Here is a 12,897-nt window from a genome sequence, read left to right as displayed (position 1 = left end):
GATTGCAACGGAGCGATAAATTGTCCGGCAAATAATGAGATAACAAATTGGGGACGGGGTTTCTTTGAAGTCTCCCTCCTCCCTCCGATAGACGCGTACTAATTATGTTTCGACGCGCATGCGATATTTGGTCAACTTTCGCGAACGGTTTATTTCATATTGACCGTTGGAGAATGAATAAAAAATGGGTAAATAATCGGGTTAAATGGTCAACCTTTAACCAAATCTTTGGCAGGAATGTTGTATATTTTGTATGCTGTTATTTCATAAATATAAATTATAATCTTTGTATATGCGACGAAATTGGTAATTCCATTCGGTTACTTTTTTATCCTGCGCGATTTAAGTAAATTTTATTTAAGGTATTTAGCCGTGCAGCGAAACTAATTAAAAATGCACCCGCCCCGTTCGATGTTTATTAGCGTTTAATTCCTTCGTAGTTAATAGTTAGAATGGGAAAAAATTGTACTATATTCGAGTCAATAATTGCTCGAAGGGTTTGATTACTTGCTTATGGTTTAGCGGAAAATTGTCGAATCGAATTCAAACGGATCGTGAGATCGTTCGCTTGAAATAAAATCAAACGTTCGAAACATATTCGAATAAATACCCTATCGTTCGATCAAAATTTTATTATTTTCGATGTCGTTATATCGATTGATAATGGTAACTAGCAACCAGCTGAACCGGCGAAGAAAATGTAACCATATATCATTCTCGCGCTCGAATGTATTTCGCTGTTAGATCCTTTCAAACTCGTAATCCCCGTAGCCGCGATTCATAGCTTTTCAACAACGGTCAAAACCTGCAACATCGAGATGCGATTTGTGGCATTCTAACTGACACCATCGCCGTAAAACTGACATCGATAATGCGCCCGTGAGCGCGCACGAGAAATGCAAATTTGATTAAAGCCACGAACACAAACGTTCTAGTCTGGTCGGCTGGAATCAATGGAACGCAAACTGAAATGGGAAACCGCGAGCAATATTTTTTTTCATCACGCTTACACACGTTTTCGTTGATTATACACCGCCGGAATCGTAGTTAAGCCGGTTGTTACATTGGATTGATTTTCTGGATTTTACGTTGTTCCCCTATTGTAGTAGCTGTTATCATCGTACCGGCTATAGTCCGACTCTGGTGCTCTGCATTCACCGGCCAAACGAAACAAGGGGTCGAGGGAAAAGAAAAGAAAGGGATATAATCGTTGGGTGTACGATCGTTAGATAGGGCGTTGGTGAAATTTACCATTTACATAAGCAAACTAATTTCAACGAAATTTTATATCGCAGGAGAACATTTGAATTCTAATTGCTTAATGCAGCGAGACGAGCGCGAATTTGTTAGATTTAACTGTGCCACGTGGGCGCGCGCTTTTCGCAATCTTGCTTCCGTTATTAACACTGGATGTCTTTGAAAATGGACTCGCGATTCGCGGACCTTGAAACAGTCTCGCGGAGGGATTTAAACGTGCCTGGGGTAAATGAAATCGCGCTGGATGTAGTTAAACGGTATTACTCCCTGATATACACCGAATATAATGGAGAACTACAGACATTAAGGATCCAACAATGTTCTCTTAATTTCTCGGCAAGCTTAATCGTTCGTAGTTATGCATTAAGGGGAGGCCAGCATATGTGTGCGCGTATTGCAGGGTGCGAGGAAGCACGATTTAGGAAGTATTATAGTCACGTGAAACAATTGCGAACGGAAATGCTCTCGGTTTCATCGATCATCCTGCAGACACTTAGTAATTAAGAGCGTGGATAGCTCGTGCCGGTTTTAAGTGCACGTATTCCAATTTCCACTTGCGCTCCCATCGTCTGACAAATAATTTTTCACTGTCTTTTAATTTATTTCCACTTGATTTCTTGTGTTGTTTCGGGCGTGCGATTAATTGCCTCGAAAGCGAGAAAGAAATCGATTCGAGCCAAACTTTCGTTATATATCATTTTAGTTGTGATGCTGCGCTTTAAGCTTCGGTCTTTCAATTTTATAAATCAGACGCACTTTCATTTTAACTTTTCGTAAGAACTCTCCTTTGTCTTCTGGGATAATCTAAATTGGTAATGGTATTCCCATTTAGCGAATAACTCCGAGCATTAAAACACAATATTCTCTTCCAAGAAGGTAGGCTATTAATCCGTGTATGAGAGGATTTATTTTAATAAATACATTGTCATACAGTTTTCGTTGATTATTAGATTTAGATTGAAAAGAAACTGGCTAATCGGCTGTTTGATCGACTAGCTGGCTCAGTAAATAATTTGGTTTATATCAGCTACGTCCTCCCTACGTAACATTAGACATGTAAATATCTCATATAAAAGCATGATTCAGTATCATTTCACGTGTAATTCCCGTGATCGCCTCTGGCAGCGAGGTTCCTCTCATAGCGTAACAGCTCGTAAGGCTATGAGCTATCGTTTCAAGGAGACTGTGTCTTTGCTGTATCGAGTACCTTTGAATCTAATAAAAGACCAATTCGGTTAAAAACTTTCTTTTTCTCTCCCACATTTTTACAAGGTACCGTAATCGTGAATAAATTAGCAATGAACGTACTTTAGGAGACACCTTTGGAAGAAATAGCAACTTTTTTGCTTAATATATGCAAATGAATACGTACGTAGATCGGAGATATTTGTTCCTATATCTATCCATATGACATGATTCGTAGAAATCATGGGGATAACGAGACTCGTGTTTATTAAAAATATCACTGTCTTTCAATGACTAGTCGAATTCATAGTTTTAAAATATATTACTGATCGATCATCGATCGTAGGGGAATTATGTAAACAGTCGTTGATTCCTGTCAATAAATAATCCTCGAATAGACACGTGCTCGTCCGTCAGTCTGCACAATTTTAGAAATATTCGCACCGTTTTTCCAGTTTATCATCGCGGCGTGAGAAATATAACCGACGATATTTTCTAATAATATTTACGCGCCGTAATAAGAGCAAACACAATTAGTTTCAAGCCGAACAAACAGAGTTTAAGAAGAAAAGGAAAGCGTTCGCGAGAGTTTAATAAGCTAATCTAGAGGCAACTGCTTCGTAAACGGACATGCGAGAGATAAGGTTCGTCAGGTCGAAGCCGCAAGTCGCTCCGAAGAGCACCACCGTTGGCAATTCTGTGTCTCTCGGCGAGAGATCCCGTAATGACATTCGCCGTCCTTTGCCACTGGATCGTGCCCGCCATTCTTTCTTCTGTCGCTTCTCTCTTGACATTTGTTTCATGGCGCTTTATCTATCCGTTATTTTTTTAAGCGCTATTACGTATAATAGCGCAATTTGTGTAATAGCTAGACTCGGCAGTTTCCGTGGTTGCTCGGTTCGTCTCGGCCACGCGAGCAACACGCGATCGCCAACCTGCCTGGACCAGTTCGAGATCTTCTAGGTAGGTCTGGTGGGGAAAATAACCGGCCGGATCTCCTCTGTGCGTGTGATTCCACGCTTAAGGCTGTATACGTGTCCGTTACTTTTTTACCACGAAGCTGCCGAAGAAACCGAAGAATGAGGCCCAAGATAAGGAGCAAGATGGTAGTAAGGAGGATGGAGAGCCGTTCTCGGAGATGCCGGGAGGCTTGACCCCGCCAAGAATCTTGCATCTGCTCTGTCCTTTCTTCTTCATCCTTTGGCTCGTTTGCTTTCCATCCTTCTCGGTTGTGCCTTTCTCTTCTGTCCCTATCTAGCTTAATCTACTTTGATCTTCTCTTTTCTTCTGTCTCTCTTCCTCAGCTCATACACACACACACACACACTCTCTCCCTCCTTTGCTCTACCCTTTCTCAACCTGATGCTGCTCAGGGACTAATTTACCGACTGCAAGTCGGTTCTACCTGCCAGCTTTGCAGCGTCCGTATCGTATACGGACAGGGCCGGCGTGACCTTTTGCGGGTCCGGGTTCAAAAATTTTGCGGGGCCTGAATACACGTTCAAATCCTACACAAAAATTTTACAAGAAATTATTTATTTACAAATTCTGTTAAGTATTCATATATTTTTTAAGATAAATATTAAATAATAATACAATCCAATAATACTATTAAATAATTTTTCTAGCTTTGTTGAACAGTCCTTTGTTCAACTTCACCGATTCAGTAGTAAATTATATCGAAATTATCACAAGCAAAGCAGAAAATTGGAATGCATGACGCGATTCGTAAATCTTTAGCTTCGTTTAACCAGCAGTAGTGGCAGTCTTTCGAATGTTGAGATACATTCCTCCTAAAGCTGTCATGGTGAGTGCGTAGGGATCTAGAACTATTGGAATTTTGGTTTTTTCACAAGGCGAAACTTCGTGGTCCTTCAATATTTGTACAACTCCAAGTTTGGATTGCATAAGTCCCAATGGCATACCTGAAACGAAGAATAAAAGAGAGAAATTATCGTGAGTAAAATTAAAAGTGACAGCCAACAGAAAGTTGAAAGATACAAACCGGTACTGGAACGCATAAATTTTCTGCCACATTCGTGAGAGGGCAAATTTTTAATTACGTATAATACGAACGAATCTTTTGAGTGCTTCGTAACTGCTAATGTATTTTTTAATTTTTTAAATTATATCAGTTACAATTTTATATTTATTAGATTATGGACAATCAGGTCATGCACATAGCGAGATTTAGAAGCGCCTAAAGATTGTCGACAATTGTGAAATGGAAGATATCTATGACGATATGATTATCTCTTCATAAAAGTAATGTTGCTAAGTGAGTACCGCGAGATTGATGAAAGTTGAGATTATGATTTCCGCTTATAACATTTTATATATCTTAATAAAACTGATTGCAAATTGTTCTGGGACAAAAGCATATACGTCATCCTTAGAAAAATAGATATCTTTTAAAGAAAGAATACTCTTGAGATATATATCCTTGTAGTACGTATTTCTGCACATATATGTATTTCATTTCGACTATTTAAATACTATTTTCATACTTTTGCCATTGATAGTTCTAACGTTAAAAATGTTAGAAAATATTTTGACAAATTTTACTAACCAATGTAGATGCGGGGTCAGTCACCAAAGGAAAGGTAGATGAAATTTCGCCTGGTATTTTTGGCTTCCTCGGTGAATCCGAGTGGATCGTATTTTTCTGGATTTGGAAAGTATCGCGGATCGTAGTGTAAACCCATCATCGAAACGTATATTGGGGTACCTTTCTCTATCACCAGATCGGAATTAGGCACTTTGTAATCGGTAAGGGCAATTCGATCCAAAAATGCTAAAAGTGGATATTTACGAAAGGTTTCCGAAATAACCATATCGAGATATGGTAACGTCGTAATCTGCGAAACAATTATATTTATCATTGTGTTTACAACTACGTTTTAACATTCCTTACACGCTATTTATTTGCTTCTCACGTGTCTCTAGATTAAAAAGATGAAATATGATAGTAGAACTGGCTTTCTTTTTGGACACAATTGTATGTTATTTAATCAACGAGTAATTTGCTGGCACAGAACGTTGAATATTCTGGCGTTTCGCGTGGAATGATTCCAAATTAGAATTTTCATCAAGGAGCGGAGAATATTAGAAAAGGAATACCATTTAAGAAAACTATATTCTACGCGATGGACGTAGTTTGTTCAAATGGTAGAATAGTTGGAAGATAAATGTAAATCATTTTCTCAAAAAGGAATCATTTCAGTGACAGTTTAATGATTGCATCCCTGACTGATCTGTATGATTGTTTGGATTTGAAGAAACAGTAAAATTTTAGTGTAATTAACCGAATACCATTCGATTAAAGCTAAGTAAATTATTCAGAAAAGGAGGAAATGATAACATATTGCAGTATACATAACATCGGGAATCAGAGTCGCGTCACATTTGAATTTAATTTACAAAATAAAGAACGAAACTCATCTATAAATTATGAAACACCCAATAGACCTCATAAAAGATATAACTTAGAAAACACGAAGCTGGCACCCCGCTGGGGGTAGCCACCCACATGCTATATTTATTTTATTTTATTTTTTTATTTAACAATGAGATATAACACTTTAATAAATGTTCTTCAGGACAAATTGTAAAAACCAAAATAAAATAAAAAAAAAAATCTATAAATGATAGAAGATTAGTAGAAATAGCTTAATTCTTCCGTAGGTTTTACAGTGAAATATAAGTATGTATCCCTATGAAACGAATACTTCAGTTGTCACAAGCACTATGAGGTAACAGATACCAAATTCAGATTTGCACAAAATGAGAAAACGTTTCCGAATCTTGCAATGTAAGTTATTTAAATGAACTTTGTATCATCAGCAGTGATTATATATATGTTATCTCATCATGTTAATAAAGTAATATTTGTGTACCGATATGTCGGTGTTTGGAAGGAGGGGTTTGGATTTATATGTTACAGAAGTTGTAAGATCGAAGGTGGGAGCCTTCTTGACGTTTTTTGGCAAGATTTTTTACCGGTTTGAGTGCGAAACATGCAACAACTTGTATTATGGATAGTAATAACATCTGCGCTTCTCCAAAGATTTCTACCTGAGTCATATTCCTATCTTCCCTTTCTATCTAGTTTACTACTAAATCAATAATCTTCTTAATGAAGGAGATGAGCAAGCGTTGTATACACGTGTGACGATTGGAATTTAATTAAATAAATAGACCTTGCAGACACGATGTTACGTTTGTGCCGATGAAAGTTTAGGTTCGTTCACGGCGCGCCTTCATCCTGATCAAAGAAAGTGTCGTCCTTTACTTTCCAGCTTTTCTACCCGTTGTTTCTCCACTCTCTTTCGAGTTCTTTTGGCGAGACCGCAAGCGAGTACGCAGAGAAGGTACGAGGAAGCGAAAAGGAACGAAAGAAATAGGAAAGAAAAGAATAGAAAAGGAAGGGAAGAAAGAGAAAGACAAAAACGTCGTACTATTCAGGTGGTCGTACGCGTCTCCGTGTTCTGAACTGAATAAGAGCGGCGACGATGAACGGGAACTTCTCTTTAATTCATTAAAACTTTACGCATGACGTTTTAGATATTTATCTCGGCAACCCCTTTTATCCGCTATGACTTCGTGTACTTTGAGTCTGCCTCAGAGGCTCGACTACTACACTTTTATTTCTGCACCGTGGTTTCTCTTTCCTTTTTCTATACCCCTTTTACGGTTATATCTCATCTCTCTTGCCTCCTGCTTCTGTTTTACTCTCAACCTTGCTTTTTCTTCCGTATCCTCTTTTTCCAGTTTATCCATTTTCTATCCTCCATCCCTGTCTTTCCTTCGATCTTCTCTTTATCATTTGTCCTTCCTTCTCTCTCACACTTTGCAATTTCTTTTTGCGCTATCGCGTTGTTTCTTCTTCGATGCTGGCCAAGCTGCATCGTCGTTTATGGGTTCCCAGGATTCGAGGATGCAGCTGGGTCCAGCTTCTCGTACCGTCGATTCGTCTGTCACTTTCGAACCATCGCGTCTTTTCTCATCGTAAATTTATGGCATTGTAAAAGCGGAATGAAATTTGGCACCAAAGGGAGCGTGAACTTGAAAAAAGAGAAAAAACGAAAAGCACACATCGACGTTCTGATTGGAAACGTGGTCCCTAACGATGTGATTTTATGTTGCAGGTATGGCTCTCGTTTCTCGAAGACAGAGGATCCAGACGTTACAATGAACGTAGGGCGCCTCGGGTAAGTAGACAAAATCAATTTTTGAAATTCTTTAAACTGACAGACGCGTGCATGTTCGATCGTCCGATTTACATTCAAATTTCCAGCTGATATTATTGCCGAAGGAAAGGAATTTGTCTTACGATTTTCAGTCCTCTTCCACCCCCGTTGTTTCTTTTTCGATCTGTGAACACATTGCACACGGCAAAGCTGCATCGATATTTACAGTTGCCTTGTAGAGAAGAGAGTACGCCTGAAACCACTTCTCGATCGTACTTTCAATCGACAATCCTATGTTGAGATTTCATTGTGATAGTGTAGGTATTGATACAGAAAGCGGAAGAAAAGAGAGCTTTCTTTTGTACGGAACACGTTAGAGACCCAAGATATCTAAATATCCTTTTATACGACTGTACCGAAACTTTTTGTTAATAACAGCTATAATTTAACTGTTTTCAACAATATATTTCTTCCAATGTATATTTAACCATATATTTCCTAATTATTTATATATTATAATTGCTACAGATACACGACTGTGTATTATAACATTGCGCGTATGAAATCCTTCACGGCTATTATTTCATAATCATTTCCTGCTTTCGGTTCCACTTGAATCTACCAAACAATCGTCTCATCTCGAAAGAGTTACGCTCTCAATTTTTTTCTCGTCATTCTTTTTGCGTTAAACCCGAGGCGCACGATATTACCAAACGATATTCGATTCGCTGAAACCAAGCCTTTAAACGAAGGACGAACAAGTTTCTTATTCGTAACCTGCTGTTATGTTCCCGCTGAGAGCTTAGCCGGTTTTGCAGGTTGAAATTGGCTAGCCGTCCGTATTCCGGTGTATCATTATGTTGTTTCTTTTGCGGTAACCCGGTTGCCGCTTCGAAATTTGAGCTATGATACGGAATAACCTAGGAGACTCACGAAAATCAATCGATCTGAATAATTATATCTTTGTATCGTCGTAACGTTTCATCTTACATCGCGGTTCCTCTATTCCCTTACAATAATTACCTATCGTTTTGTGACTCGAACACCTATCGACGTTTTTGATAGTTACCTTAATGTTCGATGGAATTGAATTTCGACGATCGATAACGTAAAAGGCGTTTTATTAGTTGGCCTAATGATCGGTGGCGCAGTTGAATGCACTATCATTTGGCACGATTCTCTTTGCATGCGTGCCGATGCCTCTGCTCGAAAACGTATGTATGACTTTCGCTGATTTTAGAACGATTAAAGCGCCGAGTATTAGATAACAGGACAGCCGATATATGGGACCGAGTTAATAATCATAGTCGGCTTAATAATTACACGTGTTAGGCGACATATATTCTGCGTTAATATCCAGCCATCAATTGAAAATACGATGCGAAATCAATGCTAATCGATTAACGAAACGTACATACATCGTCCGGGAAACGAATGTTGTATCTCATGCTGCCAGACTCATGCACCGCGTGTCCCTACGCGAACGCGTACCTTCGTTGGCTATATTATAATTACGCGCTCAATTATTTTTAAGCTAATTACTGCGTCCGTTGCTGAACAATAGCTGGCAATTCTAGTTTATTATCCAGTTATGAATCCGGTTTTGTTGACGAACAATGGATTCGAACAGTTTTCCTCATACGTTTGATACGAATATCCTTCATCGATGGAACGAAGATAATTATTTAATTTTGGAATATGTCGATACATCGTCGAGTTGAAATCCGTTCGAGTTGAGATCCATTAGATATAGGCATCACTTTTTTTTTTTTTGCTTGCAAAATTCAATCAATGCTGATGCTTTTATCCATGTATTTTTCGTATATTTATTTTGTTGGATTTTTAGTCGTCTATAAATTAAATAATGTCGTGTTAGAAATTCGGAAGTACGCAACGCGTAATGTTAAAAAAATATGTACGATTTATAAAAGACGTTTAATGTCAATTTTATTTTACGCAGCGAATACAAAATATGTAACTTTAATTGCAGCTAAAAGAATGTCTTTTCCATTTGTAGTCATCTTCAGTGACCGATTTTCTTGTTCATCGCGCTACTTTTATTTCTGGGCTAATGGGCTATGCTTCAATCCTCAAGATGAGAATCAGAATATCAACTTTAAGTCTTGTGTCTGCAAACCGCAATATTCGTTAACGACTTTCGCTCATTAACGCGTTTTTATCATTACGAAACAGAATTGAAGGGTTTGTACTAATAAAGAGGTAGCTTCAATGTTTAGAATTAATTACGTATTTACAGCACGTCTCATGAAAATTACTTTACTAAAATCATTGGAAAGTAATATTATCTCTTTATTGCAGACAGTATAGACAGTTAAAGTTCAACATTTAATGATATCTGTCGAGTGAACGATCGTTAACATCGTGTTTTTTCGAGTTTTTATCGAATAACGTATCGTATCGCAATTTGGTATCAGGAGGAATTTCTGATGGCGTACACGGGTCAATTCGGAGAATTCGCAACAAGATTTCACATCGAGTTACAAGGCGCGTGATATAACTTCCCGTGCAGATGGTTACTAAGCATTCTGCGTCGTGTGGCGGTTTTCCTTCTGCCACGAAACGGCACGTATTCAGACTAATCGGCCTAAAAGCATTTCAAGAGTGACTCATCGTCATTGCGACTTTTGCGAGCGTTCGCGAAAGGAAGGGGCAGAAGCGAAAGGGAAAATAAACAAGGAAAAATCACAAAGTCCGAATATGCTAGTTTTTCCAACCATTTGAAAGTAAACCTCTTCGTGACAGAGATTCCCTTCCGTTACGCAGTATAAATTCGCCACTTATTGATTCACTCGGCGGTTTACCTTCTTTATTTAATTAATCATCTATTTTCTTTTTGTCCACGCTCGCCCAGTCATGTGCAGATAGGCAGATATAGCATAAAACTTGTTTTATATCTAAATCTGTTTCACTGTCTTCTCAGTACAAAAGATTACACCCTATATATATGTCGGAGATAAAGGGACATCGGGACCTTTCTTTTGGAATGTTTGGGAAGGTCCCCAATACTTTAGTCCAGACTTTTCATTATAGCTGTACTTGATTAATGAAAACTGAGAAATAGTTGTTTATGATTTAATCTGAGTATGGGTGCCCGAGATTTATGACACTAGGCTTGGGCTCGAAGTAACATAACGGGTCGCTGAACGTAACCACGGTCACGGCAGGGACGTGTACGTAACAGAGGTATAAAGTAATTAAATAACTCTCCTTAAAAACAGGGATTGACCTGAGGAATACGGAGAGGAGTATATAAGGGCAGTTTCACTTGGACTGGGGGCAATCCGATAAGTTCGACTAGTCCAGTGAACACGTACATCGAGTTCCTAATCGCAATCGCCATCCCGTTGACCGTGTATTCCTTATCGAACCTAAATTCATCGTCATAGACATCTCGATCACTCAATCATCGATATCACTTGTTAACTTTTCTAATACATTCCCATAAACAAATATCATCTAGTATAAGACAACTATGGACAACTCGCAGCAGGACTCATCACACGTCTCATTTTTCAAAGATGATCCGACATATATGTCAGAGATGAAAGAACATCGGGATCTTTCTTTTGGAATGTTTGGGAAGGTCCCCAATACTTTAGTCCAGACTTTTCATTATAGCTGTACTTGATTAATAAAAACTGAGAAATAGTTGTTTATGATTTAATCTGAGTATGGGTGCCCGAGATTTATGACAGTAGGCTTGGGCTCGAAGTAACATAACGGGTCGCTCACGGTCACGGCAGGGACGTGTACCTATGATCGGATTAATTCATAAACAACTATTTCTAAGTTTTATTATTTAAGTACATTTATAATAAAAGTTTAGACTAAAGTATCGGGGGTCTTCCGAAAAATTCCAAAAGAAAGGTCCTGATATTCTTTCATCTCCGACATATAGATATGTCCCATCTTTTTTTAATACATTTGAGTACTATACATTATGCCACATGTATACATTTATGTTGCTACCCAGTAGAAATGTTTATAGATATAAATCAAGTATCCCCTTTTTCTTCGCGAGAAATATATAAATTGTTTCATTTTAAATGATAAAAGATCGGAAATTATTTAGATGTTAGTTGGCTCGCCTCTATAAATTCTAACTCATCCAAGTTTTATTTGTCACGGTGTTTGCAAATACATCTACTCATGGATCTTACTCCACGAGCTCATCAATTAGCTTTATTCTTTAAAAAGTCTTCTCGTGGCAATTTAGGTTCGTTCTACCTTCGTAAAGGTGTCCCAGAGGGACGAGCGTAAAGAAAAGCAAACAGAGAGACGTATCCTTTCCCGATTTCCTTGGGTAGTTTCACGATGTTTCGTTGAAACTGAAGAATTCTTCGTAAGAAAGAAAAATAAGAGAGAGACGGATAATTTTCTAACTCTTTCTCTAGAAGCGTAAGAAACATCGAGGATGAAAAGACACGTAACCGTTTTCAAGATCATTCGTTCGGAATTCCTTATCATTTTATTCATATTTTGAACAGAAGCCTGTATTTCTTTTTGCATCGTATATTTTTATCATATTTTCATTCATCATTCATTTTGATTTCTTCGGTATAAATTGTATAGCTTAGTCGATAGCACTGTTAATATTAACGAACGGAACTTCGCCTTGCAATTGTGACTTGTCGCTCTTGAAAAGTATATCGAATCAACTGCATAAAGGTAACTGTAATCGACTACAAGTGAGGGGAGAGACACTAATAGAAGCTATTGTCACTCTTTTTTGGCCTTTCTCATCGTGATGATTATCATAATGGTGAGAGATGCAACGAAATTCGTTTAGAGAAGAAATTTTTATTTTGCGGAAGTGTTTGTGCCACGAATGGTAACTCGTCGACGATATTTCGCATACCGAATCGCGTAGCAGAAACGTTCTGCGAATATACCGAGCATAGTAGAACGGACGTACATACAGTTATGCGAGTTCGCGTTGTCTCGTAGCAGAACCGGTACCGTTACGCCTTGAAAATGGACTTTTGCAATTTCCTTAAACGTAACGGTGTGAAATTCAGTCTGCCTACCCTTTACCGCGAACCTATTAGCGGGAGAATCGATAGTGTCTCCTCGCGGTGGTGTTTGCATCGTTTTCAATTCCGTTTTCCAATGGTTCGTTCGCACTATCGCGACGTGCAGTTGCCGATTCGAACACGGGCAACCGAGCGTTTCTTTGTGTTCTACTTATTCGCCGAAGTAACTTCGAAATTGAGAAATTCAGCAGCGCATCTGCTCGAAATGTCGA

At 38.5% G+C, this 12,897-nt stretch overlaps 2 protein-coding genes across 2 annotated transcripts in view; both read right to left on the bottom strand.

Moving 5' to 3' along the window:
- LOC132908384 (small ribosomal subunit protein mS29) overlaps positions 1–12,897 on the bottom strand; it is a 193,060-nt gene that overhangs the window by 31,578 nt on the left and 148,585 nt on the right. The gene's annotated exons all lie outside the window — the stretch shown is intronic.
- On the bottom strand, positions 4,076–5,339 carry LOC132907938 (cytochrome P450 6k1-like). The gene is made up of 2 exons (XM_060961392.1): positions 5,030–5,339; positions 4,076–4,487 (listed from the first exon to the last, which is right to left on the bottom strand). The coding sequence occupies exons 1-2, from the start codon at positions 5,322–5,324 to the stop codon at positions 4,189–4,191; spliced, it is 594 nt and encodes a 197-aa protein (XP_060817375.1). The 5' UTR covers positions 5,325–5,339; the 3' UTR covers positions 4,076–4,188.

The sequence above is a fragment of the Bombus pascuorum genome, chromosome 6 (genome assembly GCF_905332965.1).
Source record: "Bombus pascuorum chromosome 6, iyBomPasc1.1, whole genome shotgun sequence".
Lineage (NCBI taxonomy): Eukaryota > Metazoa > Arthropoda > Insecta > Hymenoptera > Apidae > Bombus > Bombus pascuorum.
Note: the sequence above shows the minus strand (reverse complement) of the source record. Positions and strands in the feature narration are given on the sequence as shown.